At 38.8% G+C, this 19791-nt stretch overlaps 1 protein-coding gene across 1 annotated transcript in view; it reads left to right on the top strand.

Annotated features, from left to right (window-relative positions):
* The first annotated feature begins 1868 nt into the window (after positions 1 to 1868).
* Positions 1869 to 19791, top strand: part of ankrd27 (ankyrin repeat domain 27 (VPS9 domain)) — a 31403-nt gene continuing 13480 nt past the window's right edge. Inside the window, exons 1-10 of the mRNA XM_073831709.1 lie at positions 1869 to 1992; positions 8856 to 8937; positions 9026 to 9158; positions 13202 to 13282; positions 13781 to 13905; positions 14563 to 14645; positions 16384 to 16499; positions 16697 to 16789; positions 17598 to 17795; positions 17936 to 17995. Of these exons, the coding sequence (XP_073687810.1) occupies positions 1965 to 1992; positions 8856 to 8937; positions 9026 to 9158; positions 13202 to 13282; positions 13781 to 13905; positions 14563 to 14645; positions 16384 to 16499; positions 16697 to 16789; positions 17598 to 17795; positions 17936 to 17995 (999 nt within the window). The 5' untranslated portion in view covers positions 1869 to 1964. The remainder of the gene's footprint in view (positions 1993 to 8855; positions 8938 to 9025; positions 9159 to 13201; positions 13283 to 13780; positions 13906 to 14562; positions 14646 to 16383; positions 16500 to 16696; positions 16790 to 17597; positions 17796 to 17935; positions 17996 to 19791) is intronic.

The raw sequence follows: 19791 nt of genomic DNA, 5'->3' as shown, positions 1-19791 counted from the left end.
AGGAAATGTGACCGCTGATCTACCTAAATGGGTTCATGTTTACGCGAATCATTTCTCACCATACTGCTTTATAAACGAGGGTCAGTATAAAGCTTAGCTTTGTAACGCTAGATAGTTTAAAACGGTGTCTGTTAATGATTAAGATGTAACGTTAACGCAATACCTGCAAACGTGTTTACAGCCCGCAACTGCACACGAGTAAAGACTATAACACTCACATTTATGTATTTCAATATAAGAACGGAGTAAGTTATGTTAAAGGAACACTCCACTTTTTTTGGAAATAGGCTCATTCTCCAACTCCCCCCGAGTTAATAAGTTGAGTTTTACCGTTTTGAAATCCATTCAGCCGTTCTCCTGTTCTGGCGATATCACTTTTAGCATAGCTTAGCATAGATCATTGACAATGAGCCTATTTCCAAAAAAAGTGGAGTGTTCTTTTAACCGATCACTTTTTTGCTCTTGTTCAATCAGCTATGCCTCAGTAAACACACCGCGTTCAGCTCTGTATCACAGTAAACACAGTAAAAACATCTTTGCGGGTGTCATCTTGTTTCGGTTCCAACTCCGTTTTTTTAATTAAATTTTAACTGGATGGGGTTGTACAGTGTCTTCAAAGCCCCCTCAGTGTCATTTTTCCCCAAACTATACAACTAAACCCCCAACTGTTGTCTACCCCGTGTGCTATGTAATGACACGCCCTACGGAACGGAAGGGCGGGGTGAGCAGAGGTTCATAAAATCTAAAGGGCCAGGTACTGATATCCCTTGCTAAAAAACAGAGGCATTTTTTATCAGGTAAAATGAGTGTTTTTTTACAGTACCATAGAGATTTTTTAATCAAAGTATATTACAAACTTTTCATTAGGACCCTAAAGCATCATATTAACTTGTGGAAAATTTGCATCGGATTACCCCTTTAAAGGTGTTACTCCACTTCCAGAATAAAATCTCCTAATAATTAAATTTACTCACACCCATGTCATCCATGTTCCTGTGTTTATTTCTTAATCTCAAAGAAATTAAGTTTTTTGAGGAAACCTTAAATTTTCTTAAAAACAAATTATATGTATGCACACCACAAATGCTTGTCTAGCTCTGTGATGTGCATGCGTACTCTGTGTATTCCAGTTCAAGTCAAAAAATGTCCATCTCATTTTATCCTCCAACTTAAAAATTGTCCTACATCGCTGTTTTCATTTTTTTTTTTTTTTTCGTAAAGGGTGTTTGACCTTCTTTGCATGTTGTCTTTGTAAACACTGGGTTGGTACTTTTTGAAGTCGGACGATTTTGAAGTTGGAGGAGAAAATGAAATGGGACTTATTCATCATACCCTAACTGTCTTGAACCGGAGTGCATAGAATTGACGCAGAGCTAGACAAGACAAGCATTTGAGATCAAAAATCAATTGTTTTGCTAGATAAGACCCTTATTTCTCGGCTGGGATAATTTAGAGCCTATTGAAGCTGCATATAAACTGCATGTTTAACCTTCAACCCGCTGACTGCCATTAAAGTCCACTATATGGAGAAAAATCCTCGAATGTTTTCCTCAAAAAACTTAATTTCTTTGCGACCGAAGAAGGAAAGACATGAACATCTTGGATGACATGGGGGTGAGTAAATTATCAGGAGTTTTTTTTTTATTTTTGTTTTATTTTGGAAGTGGAGTAATCCTTTAACATTTGAGGAAGGACCTGACTCCAGAATATCATAGAAACATGCTAAATCACAGAAAAAAAAAATCATTACAGTGCAAAATGTCTATTATGTTAAAAAAAAGGGTCAACGTTTTGTAAAGAATATAAAGACTCTGCAAGAGTATTAAATGATTTAGTAATCATTTGTCACTTCTCTCTCTCGTAGTATAAATATTCCTCGGGCTAAGCGGGAGTTGAGTCAGCTGAACGCCTGTACGTCTCCCCAGCAGAAACTGCTTTGCATAAGGAAGGTTATCTTAACCATCATGCAGTCAACCAGACGCAGAGATGCAGGTGTTGTGACCACAAACCTTTCTTTTTTTATCATTGTTTGTGTGTTGTGTGAGTGAAGGTTTGTCTGAATTTCCTCTTAACTGGACTGCTTCTGCATGGCCCTTGTAACCGGATTAGGCGGCGTACGCCTGTTCCCGAACAGTTACTCCTCTGTTTCACCTCAGTCTTTAGTTTCCATTCAACAGAGGCCTGGCAGAACAACAACACTTCCAGTATGTGTAAACTATAGAGGAATGCTCTGCTAATGTCTGTTTGTCAAACAGCTTGTTTAGTCATTTTCCCAATTTTGCAAAAACAAGACACTGAAGGCAGACAGAAGAACTGTGTAGGTCTGACACAAAAACTTCTAACCATTTTTATTAGGGATGCACAGAATGTTCAGCAACCGAAATTATTCGGCCGAAAATGGCAAAAAAAAACTCTTTTGGTGTTCAAATAAGCGAAAGGCCAGATAAAATGATGTGACGTGATCAAATAGAAGTGTGCACTAATGCAGCAAACATGCTGCAGTTTGGAAGCATTTAAAACCGTCAGAGAAAGATGCAAAAATCATTACAAGCACCGACAGAACGTCTCAGGTTACGTAGGTAACCCTAGTTCCCTGAGGACAGGGAACGAGACGCTGCGTCCTGGTTCAGGACACTATGGGAACTGCCTTCAGCGTGACCGGTTCTGAAGCTCTTATAGAACAACAACAATGAACTTTGACCTTGGCCGGCGCCAGCCTATGACATCATCACCAGGCGCCTACCAGTATAAAAGGGCGCTTGTGAATACATCCACCATCTTTTTGTCTGATGGAGACGTAAGTGGGGCCCGAAGCATGGCTACGAGACGCAGCGTCTCGTTCCCTGTCCTCAGGGAACTAGGGTTACCTACGTAACCTGAGACGTTCCCTTCCGGAGGGAACTCTACGCTGCGTCCTGGTTCAGGACACTATGGGAACGATATACCAACGCCGCCATGCTGAGGAGTAAGTGAACAACTGACTGAATGAGGAGTCAAGAAGGAACATCATTCCCCACTACCAGCGAGAATCGCTTGGGCCGACGTCATGGCTAGCTCGGCTACCCAAGCACGGAACTCCGAGAAGTGGAGGCCTGATTCTTCTAAGCGAGAGTAGGCCTAACTACACTCACCGCTACAGAAAGTAGTGAAGCTTACCCTTAAGTCTTCATACTAAGCGGGGGTTCTGAAGAGCGGAGGCTCCAAACAGACTCTCTAAACGAGAGGAAGCCTGGCAACACTCTGTGCTTGCGGGGAACTCTGGGAGTGGAGGTCAGAGACCTAACTACACTCAACACTGGAGGTGATTCATGAGGCTCCAAGAACCTAAGCAATAGAACCACCTAAGTGGAGTTTCTCAGGAGAGTGGAGGCTTCTACAAGAAGACTCTCTAGATGAGAGGAAGCCTAGCGACACTCGATCCTATAAATAGTGCTGTCTGCAGTGGAGTTGGAAAAACCCAGGGTTTTTTAGAACCAACTCTAGAATGGGAACGGAGAAATACTGCGTAACCCATACCATATAGGATTTTAGAAAAGAACCCAACCTTCAGGGGGGGGAATCTTTACCACTCATGTGGATTTCAGAAAGTGCCCAAAGACTTGCGTGTGCACTTACCACTTCGTGTGGGTTTTAGGGAGTGCTCAAAGCTTCACGTGAGTACTCGCCACTATTGTGGATTTGAGGAGGTGCCCAGAGCATAGTGAGGGAATCACCATATCATTATCACAGGCGACAGCAAAGCCTGGTAGCGGAGCTTCGGAGCTCTGTAAGAGTGGAGGTCTCAAACACAAACCCTCTTGGTGAGGGGAGACCTGGCTACACTCACGCTTGAAAGTACTGGAAGCGGAGCTTCTGGAGAACGGAGGCTTCACGGAAGACTCTCTAAAAAGAGAGGAAACCTGACAACGTTCAATCCACTAGCTCTTAGGAGTGGAGGTCTCAAATAACCCTTCAGTGAGGGGAGACCTGGCTACACTCACGCCTAGAAGTACTGGAAGCGGAGCTTCTGGAGAACGGAGGCTTCACAGAAGACTCTCTAAAAAGAGAGGAAACCTGACAACGTTTGATCCACTAGCTCTTAGGAGTGGAGGTCTCAAATAACCCTTCAGTGAGGGGAGACCTGGCTACACTCACGCCTAGAGGTGGAAAGACTGGAAGCGGAGCTTCTGGAGAACGGGGGCCTCACCAAAGGGGAAGCCCAACCACGCTCAATCCGCCAGCTCTTTACGAGTGGAGGCCTCAACACTCTAAGTGAGGAGAGACCTGGCTACACTCACGCTTGGAGGTACTAAAAACGGAGCTTCTGGGGAACGGAGGCCTTCACAGAGACTCTCAGAATGAGAGGAAAACCTGACGACGCTCAACCTCCCAGCTCTAAAGAGTGGAGATCTCACACCAAATATTCAGTGAGGGGAGATCTAGCTACACTCACGTCTGAAAGTACCAGAAGCGGAGCTTCAGGGGAACGGAGGCTTCACAGAGACCCTCGGATGAGAGGAAGCCTAGCAACGCTCAATCTCCTAGCTCTATGGAGTGGAGATCTCACCCAAATATTTTAGTGAGGGGAGACCTAGCTACACTCAACGCTTAGAGAATACCGGGACTCACAGCAGGGCCCAAATGCTGAGAGCAGGGCCCTGTAGAGTGGAGGCTTTGAAACGAATCTCACAGAGAGAAAAAGCCTGACAACACCCGGTCTTGGTGAGCGGTATTCTAATAGTCCCTAGCGAGAGATGTTCGAGAGTGGAGGTCTTAATGAAAATCCCACTGAGGGGAGACCTGGCTACACTCAACGCTACAAGTACATGAACCCACATCACAGGATTCTGTAGAGTGGAGGCTTCAAGTCTGGAAAGAGAGAGCCTTAACAATACTCAGCTTTGGCAGAGGGCTCAAAGCACAGAGCACAGCAGTTAGCGAGGCCTAAGCAGGCCTACCAGCTAAATACCACGAGTATGTACTTGTAAGCGGAGCACTGAGGGGAGCGAAGGCTGCAGCTGGACGGTTCTCATGCAGGAGAACACATCTAACCGTTCTAAGTCTAAACCATGGGGAAGACCAATCGCCCGACCTACATCATGACGCCACTAGGCGGAAGGAGGTCTGATCAGCAGCAGCTTTGATGAGAATCATTCCTCTCTCACTAAAGAAACTTCTTTCTTTCCTTTTAGACAGGGCCCTGGGGAGCGGGGCCTTCAGTGCACTGACTCACAAAGAGAGGCAGCCCACGCGCTCAACCCTAGGTTGCTCCTATCTTTTTTAAAAAGAGGGTGGGGAAACCTACCCAACTCTTCCGGTCTTCACACTCAGACGAGCGGAGTCTTGAGGGACTCTTACCACGGGACGGGGTAGACTATCACACCCAGTAGGTGTGTAGACATGCATATGCAGGTATAAATAATGCCTAAGCTGAGCTCAAAAGCAGCGGAGGCTTCAAAGGATAACTCTCAGAATGAGAGAAAGCCTGACAACGCCTAACCCCTACCGGAGTTATTTACGAGTGGAGGTCTTGGTACACTAACTCACAAACGAGGGAAGACCTGACTACACTCGACACTTAGGGACCTTAGGAGCTCAGTAGCTCAAATACTAAAGTCTCACCCAAGCGGAGCTGGTAGACAAAGAATACGTACATATACATATATACACAACCACCTATATGTCAGTTCATGTACCGGGCCAACGGATTGAATTTAACAATCTATCATCAGCCCAGCCCCAGAGTCTTATGGGGGAAAAAAGGGGCGGGCGGCCGCACGACGTGAGGGAGAAGGGAGAGGATCGTTTCCCTACGATCCCATCTCCCATAACGCACATCACGTCTCCTCTGAGACCTACCCCTCCCAGGAGGAGGGTCTCGAGTGGCCACACCAACCGCCTGGCCCTGCCTCCAGCCCGCAGGCCAGGAGGGGCCAGGCTCCCCCTGCGTTAGGGTGGAGATGAAGACCGGTGAGAAATAACAGACCCAAAGGATCTAAGGGATCTATTAGCCGCTGAGCACGCCTCCGCCTCCCTGAATTAGTCGAACATCGTATCAACGGATGTACAGAATAATTCGGAAGGCGAGACTGGCGCATCGAGGAGAAAGCACTCATCTTTCTCCCCGATGTCTGCCAAAATTCACCTACAAACCTGTGGTGTGAAACATCTCAGCCATCTCCACGGGTCTTCATCCTCCAGCAGATCAGCCCGGTACGCCCGCAACACTGCCACTGCGTGCAGGCAGCACCAGCCTGACCCGCTGCCGCGTATGCCTAGCAAGCATATCCTCAGGCAATGGCATCGACGCCCCGCCATACTCACGCACTCACTCTGCATCAGCATAACTAACATGCTGATATAGATGAGTGCAGCTGAATATGGTTTATCCCATGCCCATGCTCATCATACGCGGGGCAGGCAGGCTGTGAGAGCTCAGAAAATCACTTTTCGCCCATAACAGCCGCATCCTGCTTACCTGGCTAAAACCAGTAGAGCACTTGCTGCTGTATCGAGGGATGTCAGAGAATAGTACATCCTCCGCCCGCAGCTCGCCCTCGTCAGCGGCTGACGAGCGTGAGAGATTACACATCTCTCAACTCGTGTACGCGCTTCATCTGTAACCACCTCGGGCTCGTTCTCCGTGCAGCCTCGGCTGCAACGGGACCCGAGCCGCGCAGGGCAGATAAATGTCCCAATTCCCTCGGGAAAAGGGACAACGAGAGCGGAGTTTTCTTAGAGAAAAACTCTCACAATGAACGCGCTCTGCACTCTCAAGAACAGAGCGTGCGTGCTCTTCACCCAAACACATAACAAACAGGTTGTGCACGTCATCTGGTGTCAGATTTCTCTGACACGGATTCTGCACACTTCCTGAACTGTTTACTCTAGGAATCATCATTCTACTCAAGCTTAGAACAAGGTAAGTCTGAAGAACAAAAAGATGGTGGATGTATTCACAAGCGCCCTTTTATACTGGTAGGCGCCTGGTGATGATGTCATAGGCTGGCGCCGGCCAAGGTCAAAGTTCATTGTTGTTGTTCTATAAGAGCTTCAGAACCGGTCACGCTGAAGGCAGTTCCCATAGTGTCCTGAACCAGGACGCAGCGTAGAGTTCCCTCCGGAAGGGAACCACACTATTTAGTATCGCATCGCATGCCTTCGATGAGAAGAGAAAGGGCTGGTTGGTGCTGATTACTGTGTGATGACTGAAATCGTGAAATGGCCTTAAATCATTAGTAAATAAACTACAGAACATTATGTTGTCTGATACATGCACCAACTGTATTTATTCTGACAGCGCTGCACGAGCTCCTTAGCCAGGGTTCAAAGTCCAAAGCGTGAGGAAAATCTGTGTGATGAGAATCATTCATAAATCTGCTGCTGTCAGCAAAAAGTAGTACTGAGGTATTCTTGCGGGTTTCTGCCAAAATAAAAGTCAACGTTCATAAATGTTAGCATTGTTATTTTCCTGATATCTGTAAAATAAATTAAAGGTGCCATAGAATGCATTGATACAATATTTTAAATTGTTCTCTGATATCTACATAGAAGGTATATGGCATAGGAAAGGGCCGAAATTCTCCAGAAACTGTGAAATTTGTCCCTAGAATGAAATGCTCTGTTATTACCTTATTTGGAAGATCCGTGAATATTAATGATGAGCTCTGCTCTGTTTGGCTGTTTCACAGAGCTGCTCATCTCAATAGCTGGCACATGGAGGAAATATATTTATATATTTAATTACGGAGCTCTAGCCGCTTTTAATATGCGGTTTGTTGAATCTGCTGTTTTGAATCGACATTTTACTCTCACTATTGTGATCGCATGTGCTCTGTGTAAAGTACTTACCACACAAGTTTAGATGCTTGTTAGTGATGCTCAGGATCTGTAAATCATTCGCCATCATCAGCGCAGTCATCTCTCCTTACTCTGTTTATGTGGTAAGTGAAATCTTATGTACTGCAATGTAACAGGCTCCCGCTAGCATTAAGCTAACCGTGTCCCTTCAGTGGCTTGCCTTATTTTACTGATGTAGTGACATTACTGATGATTGGGTTATGCAAATGTTGGGGCGTAACTATTAACGATCGCGACTATTGCGTAATAGTCGGTGTTATGTTGGAATTGACCTATTTTAGTGGTCTTTTGCAAACACCAGATTTATATAAGAAGGAGGAAATTATTGTGTTTGAGACTCATGGTATGTCATGTCCATGTACTGAACTGTTATTATTTTACTATGTCAAGGTAAACACAGTGTTCCATTCTATGGCACCTTTAAAAAAGTAAGACAAAAATAACGATAACAATCATCACAACAGCTCTATTAATGCATTTATTACAACATTCCCCTTTGCTCAGCAAGGCTACATTTATTTCTAGATTTAAAAAACACATGCCTGATTTAAGAAGGGGTTCTTAAAAATGGCCAAAGAATATTATTTTACTAACTTATTAATTTTAAGTTAAATTGTGCTTTGTTGGTAGGCTATAATGTGTACTAAAATGTTAAAAATGTTAAAAATATTTGTAATTTGTTGTTTTGTAATTTGATTTATTTTTTGAAAAGCAAGACAAAACTGTAAAAAGTAAATTTAAATTTAATTTATGCAATGGTGAAAAAAATTGTGGGAAAAACACGATAAACCGTGTTTGTTTTGATTTTGTTTTGGTCATATATAATGCTTTATATATGTAGAATTGAATTAAACCTAGTGATTTTATTAAGAGATAATTGTTGTGATTGTAATGTAAACATTCTCTTTGCTCCTGAAAAAAAACCTTATTTTACACTTCAATTGGACTGTGTGTGTGTGTGGTATGTATCAGACAATCAGCTCATCAATGATCAAAACCCTCTGTGTGTCTTTCAGCAGTGAGCATTGAGGCAATGTGTGCTGATGATCTCCTGTTAGTCATTCTTTATCTACTAATCAAAACAGAAATCCCTAACTGGTGAGTTGAGTGCTGTATTTTCTGCGTCTCAAGTTTCAACCACAGTGATGTATTAATTGGATGTCTAACATTCCGTTGTTTTCTTCAGGATGGCGAATCTAAGTTACATAAAGAACTTCCGCTTCCCTAAGTCCAGTAAGGATGAGCTGAGTTACTGTCTCACCTCGTTTGAGGCGGCAGTGGAGTACATTAGCCAGGGAAACCTCACCCAGAGCGCTCCGGTAAGAGCTACGGCAGCGGTAACAATGATTGAGACCAAAGCTCAATCGCTTTAGGTTTAAGAATGGTTTCAACATTGCATCAACTACTAATAAACACATTCATTTTGATTTTAATTATCACTCTGTAGGTTTTTTAACCATGTATTATGATGTCTTTGGAAGGCTTTTGTCTTTCAAACTCATCCAAATTAATTTTTTGTTTTGTTTGTTTGTTTGTTTATTTTTGTTGCTGTTGTTTTAGTGTTGTTTTTAGGTCTGTTTGTTTGTTTGTTTGTTTTAGGGTTTTTTTTTTTGTGTGTGTGTCTTGGTTTGCTTTGCTTTTTTGGTGTTTAGCCAGTTACCAATAATTAACAATTTTTGTTTTGTTTGCTTGATGTTGTTGTTGTTTGTTTTGTTTTGTTTTATGTGTGTGTGTGTGTGTGTGTGTGTGTGTTTGTTTGTTTGTTTTGGATTTTTTTGTGTCTTGTTTTGCTTTTTTGTTTTTGTTTTTGTTTGTTTAGCTAATTATCTAAAATGACAAAAAATACATAATTATATTTTTTGTTTTAGTTCGTTTCGGTTTCATTTGTTTATTTTTGTTTGTTTGTTTTGGGGTTTGTTTTGTGTCTTGTTTTGCTTTGTTTTTTGTTTGTTTGTTTAGCTAATCGCTTAAAATGAGCTAAAATCACCTAATTTAGTTTTTGTTGTTGTTTGTTTGTTTGTTTGTTTGTTTGGTTTTATGTTCTGTTTGTTTTGGAGTTTGTTTTTTCAGTTTTCTTTGTTTTTGTTTGTTTGTTTGTTTGTTTGTTTGTTTGTTTGTTTGTTTGTTTTTTTTTGCTTTGATTTGATTTTTGTTTTTGTTTAATTACCTAAAATTAAAAAAAATACCTGTTTGTGTTTGTTTATGTTTGATGCTGTTGTTTGTTTAGTTGTGTTGCTGTTGTTTGTTTTGTGTCTTGTTTTGCTATTCTTTTTTTGTTTGTTTGTTTTTTGGTTTGTTTTGCATTGGTTTTATTTTTTGTTTCGTTGTCTCTTTGTGCAGTTCCTTTACAAACCCTAGTTTTGGAAACCTTGATGTAATGTAATGTTTAATGCCCTTCACGTTGTAAATTAGAATGAATGAATGAAACTATTTTCTTACTTTTTTTGCGTTTTTTACAACATTATTGTACAAGATAATCCATTTTAAATCAATGTGATAAACGACTTAAAGGGATAGTTCACCCAAAAAGGAAAATTTGATGTTTATCTGCTTACCCCCAATGCATCCAAGATGTAGGTGACTTTGTTTCCTCAGAAAAACACAAACGAAGATTTTTAACGAAAACCGGTGCAGTCTGTCAGCCTTATCATGGATGTGGATGGGCACCAAACCTTTAAAAGTAAACAAAAACATGCACAGACAAATCCAAATTACACCCTGCAGCTCGTGACGATACATTGATGTCCTAAGACACGAAACGATCGTTTTTTGCGAGTAACTGAACAGTATTTATATCATTTTTTACCTTTGATACACAGCCACGTCCATCTGTAATGTGCACGAGTTTGGCATCAGTCACGTCACATGAGCACGCGGGTATAGCGGCTATTCAAAATGGTAATTACTTGCGCGTATCCTGATTGTTTAAACCGATTTAAAGCTAAAAGATTACATTAGTTTGCGCAAACTCATCCGGGACTTTTCACTGATTTCCCCTTACGTCGTTTGCACATGCCCTTTAGGGGCCCCCAGAGATCTACTTTGCTTTGGTGGGGGGTGGGGGGTGGGGGGTGGGGGGGGGGGGGGGGCAAACTCATATTTTGGCATGGGGCCCAAAATTGCGAGCGGCGCCCCTGCCTACATCTTGGATGCATTGGGGGTAAGCAGATAAACATCAAATTTTCATTTTGGGGTGTATCCCTTTAAGTCAAAAGTAATCTAAAAGTAATCTGATTATATTACCTAAAATGTGTAATGTAACTAGGGCTGAACGATATTCTGTTTTGACATTGACATCGCGATGTGCGCGTGAGCGATAGTCACATCGCCGGAACATACGATGTGAAGGGTAGAAGCCCATGGTGTATTAAGAGAACGGTAGCACCAGGGTAGCGCACAGGCGCACAGTAAACACGAGTTTGTTGTATGGCTTGTTGCTGGGGTGACATGCGCGTTCCGCGTGCCTGCACAGTGATTCGTTCGCTGTGCCGCCGCTCACAGCCAACATTCACTGCTAAAAATGCGCGACGAAGAGGATCCGCCGCTGCTTTCCTCATCTCGCCAGACTTGGCCGCAAATATCTGTGTATTCTTGCGACAAGCTCGCCGTCAGAGAGACTTTTCAGTACTAGTGGCAGTGGCAACATCGTCACTTGCCAACGAACCTGTCTCAAGCCTGCAAAGGTTGATAGACTTGTGTTCTTAGCTAAAAACCTTGAGTAAGCAAAGCATACATAAGCATGAATACTCAGTTTTATTTCATTTTGTTTAGCCATGATTATGATGATGACCAACACTGTTTTACTTTGGCACTTTTTCTAAGAAAACTTGACTTAAAAACAAAAGATTGTGAACCAAAGTGCTTATAAGTTGTTTTATAAAAAATTTATTTTAAGTTATATTGTTGTAAACCAATCAGGTTGGTGTAAAGCTGCTGTTTTATTTAAAAATATGTTCTGCTTTTGTGTTTACAGAAATATTCAAATTTTGGAATAAAATATTAAGTTTTTTGTCACTTGTAATGAAGCTTGCTTATTAGTGAAATTATTAATATGTAATTATTGACTTTAGCCTGGATTGATGGCTCTCAATATCGCAATATATATCGTTTGGAAAAAAAATATCGCAATGTAATTTTTTTCCAATATCGTGCAGCCCTAAATGTAACGGATTACGTTATTGACTAAAATGTTTGACATGTAATCTAGAATCAGTAACGGATTACAATTTGTAAGTAATCTACCCAGCTCTGATTGAGACAATCACGTTTTAGTTCAATTTATAGACGAGATTATAGTCCAGCAACTAGTTCAGTCGATCCTCCTCAAAAAACAGCAACAAGTGGTTAAAGGAACATTTCACTTGTGCTCCAAAGGATCACAGTCAAATTTTCAGGAGTACATTCTAAACAATAATCAAAAAATCTAAAAAAATAAATAAATACAAAATAAATGATTTAAAGGGGAATTTTCGTTTTACCTTTGTAATGGTATTTTTTTCTAACTTTATTAAAAGTATATAATAAATGTATTATATTTATTAAATATTAATATTAAAATTAATTTGTGGCACACAAAAACACAAAAGTGGCTTGTAGGTGTATTTTCATATGTTTAATGAGGCTCAGAGGCGGCATGAGTGCAATCAAATTAATGTTGAGATTAATGTTTTGAATATAAAATTTGAATACAGTAATATTAAATGATTTAAATAACTGAAAAGATGCTTTAAAAACTAGACTAAATCTCCCAGCAGATGTCGGCAAGTCACTGATTTAATCACTGAATCATTCATTCATTTGATTCGTTCGAACAGCTGATTTATTCAGGAATAAAGCAAGTGACTGTCTTTTTGAATGGGAAATTGAATCATTTCACTAGATTCGTTTAAAAGCGCACATTCATTCATAAACAAAACACTGCTGTGTTTGCATGGAGATGCGCAGCGGCTCAGACAATGTATGTCACTTAATATTAACTTCTTGTTTATTTAACTGTTGTATTAAATCAATATCTCATTTACAAACTCCCTTAAAGATCATTAAAAGCTGTCACTCATCTTAGTTCGTCGCAATCTCATGAAGTTCCATTATAATCAACGCAGCCCAGAATGCTGTGGCAATCTCTTTCTGATAACAATTAGAAACCGAACCTGTTTTATAAAACCCACCAATACTCAGCTTTTGTTTCTAGAGCTTCTCAGCTATGAAACGAGGCTTCAGAAAAACCATATGGTCATAAGACACATCTTTAATCTTACTTTCCCACTTTATTAGATTACATACTGTCACATGCATTTACAAATATTTGAACTGCATGTCCTAAATCAATTTCTTGCTTGTGAATGTGTGCTGTGGTCCGCAGGGGTCAGGAGATCGACTGTCCTTCAGACAGAAGGTAGACTTGCTGTCCCAGAACGCTACACCTATAGACCGGCTCTTTGAGGTGAGAACCACTATAATTCCTGCCTTTGTTTATGAAACCTGTTTCAGCTTTGCTGCCCACTTCCTGTTAACACAGCAGGAAGAAATAGCACATTTACTGCTATACAACTCTTTCTCATAATTGACCTGCAGAAGCAGATGGTGACAGAGATTAACAAATGAAGTTTAGATTTATTTAACAAGTTCAAACTCGGGGGCACCATAGAAGTCCATTATATGGAGGGAAATCCTAAAATGTTTTCCTCAAATAACATAATTTCCTTACGACTGAAGAAAGATAGACATGAACATCTTGGATGACAAGGGTGTGAGTGCATTATCTGTACATTTTTGTTCTGAAAGTGAACTACTCCTTTAAGAATTTTTAGACATTTTGACTGAAAACAAGAAAAAATCTAACTAAGAAAAACATTTTTTGCAGTGTACATGAATTATGAGACCATTTGCACTCTTGAATGAGTTGCATTGACAATAAGTATGTGTGTGTTTACATGGGCAGCACATTACGAGTGGAAATGAGGCTGAGGTTAGGCGTTTGCTGAGCGAGAGTGAGAATGAAGAGGACGGGAGGAAGTTATGTCACCCACTTTGTTCCTGCGACGCCTGTGACCGCCACATCTCAGGGTCAGTGCTGACAAACATCATGTGTATCATCCACAGAATAAACATGCAGAGGAGCTTTAGAAGTGAACTGGTTCCCACTTTATATTAGGTGTCTTTAAATATCATGTACTTAATATTAGAACAATGAATTGTTAGGTGCACTGTACCTAGTGTGGTCATGTTAAATTGTAAAACACCTTTGCTGCTATTGAAAGGGTTTGGGTGTGTGGTTTGGTGTAGAGGTGGGGTCAATAGTGTATCTATAGATGTAACTACATAAATTAATAACAGGATGGAAGTACAATGTAAAAAGTACGTACACAAAGTGTATTGTATGAAATTATTAATTTGAATGTAAATACATTAAAGGATGCAATATAAAGCCTGTTTAGGGCCTGAAATGTTGTATTAATTACTTTTAGACAGCACTTAATTCGTTTTTTTTTATTTTTTTTTTTTATTAAAGACTTGAAGTTTTATTCAATGAACATAAAGACTCAGCAATTTTATTTTACACTGCAGTCTTTATCACAACTGTATAAAAACTGTGCGTTGGCCTGTTAATCACCACAGTGTGAACATGTTAGAAAGTTTACAGCTTGAATGTAGGCCTACTATTCTCATTGTTTATAAAAGTATTGCTTTTCTTGCTTTTTTCTTGTCACTTTCTTGGTTTAGGAGGTTAAACGACCCGTCCATAGTCACTCCATTCTCTCGGGATGACAGAGGCTATACTCCTCTACATGTTGCTGCTGTTTATGGTGAGTATTGAATTTTTGTTTTGTTATTTTGTTGTAGTTGTTTGTTTTGTTTCACTTTATGTCATTGTTTCTTGTGTCTTGCCTTGTTTTGCTTTTTCCGTTTTTTTTTTTTGTTTGTTTGTTTGTTTTTTATTATATATGTTTTTTTTTTTTTGTTTAGTTAGTTACCTAAAATTATCGAAAATTACCCAATTTTGTTTTGTTTGTTTATTTTTGTTGTTATTTGTTTTGTTTGTAGGTTTGTTTGTTTTGGGGTTTGTTTTGTGTGTTGTTTTGCTTTTTGTGTGTGTGTGTGTGTGTGTGTGTGTGTGTGTGTGTGTGTGTGTGTGTGTGTGTGTGTGTGTGTGTGTGTGTGTGTTTGTGGTTGTATTTGGTTAGCTAGTTACCTAAAATAGGTAAAATACCAAGTTTGTTTAGTTTGCTTGTTGTTGTTGTTGTTTGTTTTGTTTTGTTTCTGTGTTTTGTGTGTTTGTTTGTTTGTTTAGCTAATTACTTAAAATTAGCTTAATTATGTTTTGTTTTAGTTTGTTTTGGTTTAGTTTATGTTTGTTTATAAGTTTGTTTGTTTTGCTTTGTTTTTTTGTCTTTGTGTTGTTGTTTTTTATTGCCTAAAATTAGCTAAAATCACCTTTTTTGTTTGTTTGTTTGTTTATTGTGGTTTGTTTAGTTTCAATGTATGTTTGTTTGTTTTGGGGTTTGTTTTGTGTATTCTCATTTTAATTTATTTATTTTATTTTTATTTTATGTTTTTATTTATTTTTTAGCTAATTACCTAAAACTAGCTAAAAATACATATTTTTGTTTTGTTTGTTTATTTTTATTTTTAGATTTGTTTGTTTGTTTTGGAGTTTGTTTGATGTCTTGTTTTGCTTTGCCTTTTGATTTAGTTTTTCTTTGTTTTTTGTGTTTGTTTGTTTAGCTAGTTACTTAAAATTAGGTTAAAATGCCAGATTGTGTTTTGTTTGCCTGTTGTTGTTTGTTTTGTTTTGGTTTGGTTTTGTTTTCTTTTGGGCTTTGTTTTGTTTCTAATTACCTAACATCAGCTTAAAATTCTTTGTATGTTTGTTTGTTTTGGGGTTTGTTTTGTCTTGTTTTGCTAAGTTTTTTGTTTGTTTGTTTTTTCTTTGTTTTGTTTGTTTAGTTAATTGCCTAAAATTAGCTTAATTCACCTATTTTTTGTTTGTTTGTTTGCTTGTTTTTGTTTCGTTTGTTTTTAAGTTCGGTTTGTTTTGTCTTTTCTTTTTTATTTTGTTTTGCTTAGATTTTTTAATCTAATTACCTAAAATTAGCTACAAATACTCATTTGTTTGTTTGTTTATTTTTGTTGCTTTTGTTTGTTTAGTATTGTTTTTTAGGTCTGCTTGTTTGTTTTGTCTTGTTTTGCTTTTTTGGTTTGTTTGTTTTTTTGTTTAGTTTAATTTTTTTAGGTATGTTTGTGTTTTGGGGTTTGGTTTGCTTAGTTTTTTTTTTTTTTTTTTAGTTTGTTGGTGTGTTTGTTTTTTATAGCTTTTACCTAAAATTAGCTAAAATTATCTAATTTAGTTTTGTGTCTTTTTTGTCTGTAGAAGAAAACTTTTTTTTTTTTTTTTTTGGTTTGGTTTGGTTTGGTTAGTTTTAGATGGGTTGCCTTTTTTTTTTTTTTTTTTTTTTTTATAAATGTTACTGTGTGAATGTGTAACCTTCACACAGAGTTGACAAAAACATGTGACTTGTTTCCCTGTGTTGTGCTTGTGATCAGGTCAGTCCCTGCTGATTGATGTGCTGGTGTCAAAGGGAGCTGTGGTGAACGCCACGGATTATCACGCACTCACACCGCTGCACCTCTCCTGCCAGAAAGGCTTCCAGGGAGTCACGGTCAGAACTTACCCTCGCTCATGCAAATCATTATATTGTAGTTACAAAACCATCCGGCTAGTTCCTAATATCCACCATCAGTTCAGTCTGCGCCACATCTTCTCGCATAACTAAAATGAATCTGATCACATTTCATAAAACTCCTCCACATTATCCCTATATTTGTTGTTTCACTGATCTTCTGTGTGCTCTTGTAGCTGCTGCTCTTGCATTATAAGGCAAACACAGATGCTCAGGATAACAATGGAAATACCCCTTTACACCTGGCCTGCATGTATGGACACGAAGACGTAAGTTATCGATTTTATGTGATGCAAGTTATTTTACTAGCTGCTTTTGTTTACATTTGGGTTGTTTTGCTACTTAAGGGGAGACACTGAAGGCAAAAACACAGTTTTTCATGCACCTGTCAAGTTTGTGAGTTATAGGCATTTTGATTTTTCAAGTGTTTAAAGTGTTTTTTCAGACTAGTGGAAAGAAAACATACAAAATTTTGGCAATTTATCTATTTGTGTCAATAGATTTCAATTACAATACATATTTTTAAGGCCGTTTTCTCAAAATGAGTTGTTTCTCCTACACTGAGCCATAAATCTCCACTTCAGTAGCACTTACACACACCAAACTTTACTTTTTTATTCCTGTCTATATCTTGAAGGTTTTTACAGAGGGATTTGTTTATATATAATTTTCTTGAATTTATTCATTTTCTGTCTGTTATTTTTTTTCTGAATTAAGGAGTGACAAAATGAGATCCTTCTTTAAAAACATTTGACTCTAATGTCAAAAAATTTAACAAGAGTTTTGAAACTGACTTCAACCAGTGTTTAGATTTTTGTACTAGAAATTATGCAAATTAGCGCATATTTCATTAAATAATACCTCATTTGCATATTAAAACCTACCATTTTAAAAAACGTGTAATACAAAAAATGTTTGCAATTATCAATGTAATCAATCAACTGAGTAAGTAAGGTGATAACTATTTTTTTTTTTTTTTTTTTACCCTATTCACTTGCAGTGTCTCACCTTAAAAACTGCATTTTTGTGATGCACCGTAGTGGTATATTAAATTGTATTCTTGAATTTCTGTCTCAGTGTGTGAAGGCGCTGCTGTACTTCGACCTGCACTCCTGTCGACTCAACGTCCAGAACGATAAAGGAGACACGCCGCTTCACATCGCCGCTCGCTGGGGTTACGAGGGCATCATGGAGGTGCTTCTGGAGAACGGAGCATCAACCCTCATCCAGAATAAAGCCAAGGAGACTCCACTACAATGTGCCCTCAACTCCAAGGTTAGAGTCCTGTGCGGTTTGGATTATGTGCCTTGATTTAAACACCGTCTCACACCTACAAACATGTCTGAGTGGAGCCGACTGTTTTACTGTCAGCAGAAAGGTATTTTGTGGATAATGCTGTATTATCTACGTTGTAGATCCTGTCTTTGTTGGAGCGCAGACACAATGACTCCATTAAAAGGGAAAGTGGATTTGAGGTGAGTTTAAAGCATCTTGCTGAAATGTTCTAATAAAGTTAATTCTTGTCAGTTGGATTTGTTTCTCTAGATCAGGAGTTTCCAAACCTTTATCATCCGCCGAACCCCTTAGACCAGTGGTCGGGAACCTATGGCTCGCAAGCAATACGTGCAACTTACTTACTTACTTTTAGTTTCATTTGTAGCAGTTTGCGTGTCGGTTTGATGAAGATATACTCAGCTACTCATCCACGGCGGTGTTTCTTGCATTAGCGCTGTCATATCTGGCTGTAACGTGCCATATAGCCTATAAAACGCTCTCACACGTTTGTTATTTTAACATGTGGGGAGGAGTAAAATGTGGTTTCAACAACCAGGTGCAGTTTCGTCTGGACCACCTCCTGAAGTGGTTTGAGTGATCGGATTTAAATCCGTCTCGAAAGCATTTCAGAGGGCATTTACACCTGGTCTTTTCACGATCGGATAGATATCTGATCAGAGAAAACGCATTTAGTGACCGGTTGTAAACAAAGCCGAAATAAGTAAATGCTAAAAAATATTAGTTTATTTTAAATTGTATTTGTGAAAAAAAAAAAAAAAAAATCTATTGACCAGAATTTAAAAATGTGCATGTTTTTTTATTCATCCATTCAGCATGTGATGCTTCATATTTGTTTATTTTGAAATTGTACATGGACAAATAAAGGTTTTGTTATTGAAAAAAAAAAAAAAAAAAAAAAAAATATATATATATATATATATATATATATATATATATATATATATATATATATTTATTTATATTTATTTATTTTATTTTTTTTGGCTCTTTTGAAAAATTGCACTAGCCAAAAAAAATAATAATAATGGGAGTAAAAAAGGAGTAGTTCACTACTTTACAGATAATGTACTCACCCCCTTGTCATCCAAGATGTTCATGTCTTTCTTTCTTCAGTCATAAAGAAATGATGTTTTTTTTTTTGAGGAAAACATTTCAGGATTTCTCTCCATATAATGGACTTCTATGGTGCCCCCGAGTTTGAACTTCTAAAATTCAGCTTCAAATGGCTCTAAACGATCCCAGACAAGGAAGAAGGGTCTTATCTAGCAAAACAATGTTATTTTCTAAAAAAATAAAATAAAATACAATTTGTATAGTTTTTAACCTCAAATGCTTGTCTCGTCTAGCTAGGCAAGATGAGTGTTTGAGATTAAAAAGTATACAAGTTGTAAATGTTTTTAGAAAATAACCGATTGTTTTGCTAGATAAGACCCTTCTTCCTCGGCTGTGATCATTTAGAGCCCTTTGAAGCTGCATTTTGGAAGTTCAAACTCAGGTGCACCATAGAAGTCCACTATATGGAGAGAAAAATTATATATTTTTTTTAGGAAAACATTTCATTTTTCTCCATATAGTGGACTTCTATGGTGTCCCGAAATGCAGTTTAAATGCAGCTTCAAAGGGCTCTAAATGATCCCAGCCGAGGAAGAAGGGTCTTATCTAGCAAAATGATCGGTTATTTTCAAAACAAATTGACAATTTTTATACTTTTTAACCTCAAAATGCTCATCTTGTCTCGTCTCTGCGATACGTAGTCTGTGATCCGGGTCAATACAGTTAGGGTATGTCAAAAAACTCCCATCTCATTTTCTTCCCCAACTTTAAAATCATCCTGCATCGCTGCAGAAGTACCGACCCAGTGTTTACAACGTAAACATACAAGGAAAATCAAAAGCCCTTTACAAAAAAAAAAAAAAAAAAGGTAAAACAGCGTTGTAGGACGATTTTGAAGGTGAAGACAAAAACGAATTCAGAG

The sequence above is a fragment of the Garra rufa genome, chromosome 25, assembly GCF_049309525.1.
Source record: "Garra rufa chromosome 25, GarRuf1.0, whole genome shotgun sequence".
In the NCBI taxonomy this organism is placed as follows: domain Eukaryota; kingdom Metazoa; phylum Chordata; class Actinopteri; order Cypriniformes; family Cyprinidae; genus Garra; species Garra rufa.
This window is presented reverse-complemented; position numbering and strand designations above follow the sequence as displayed.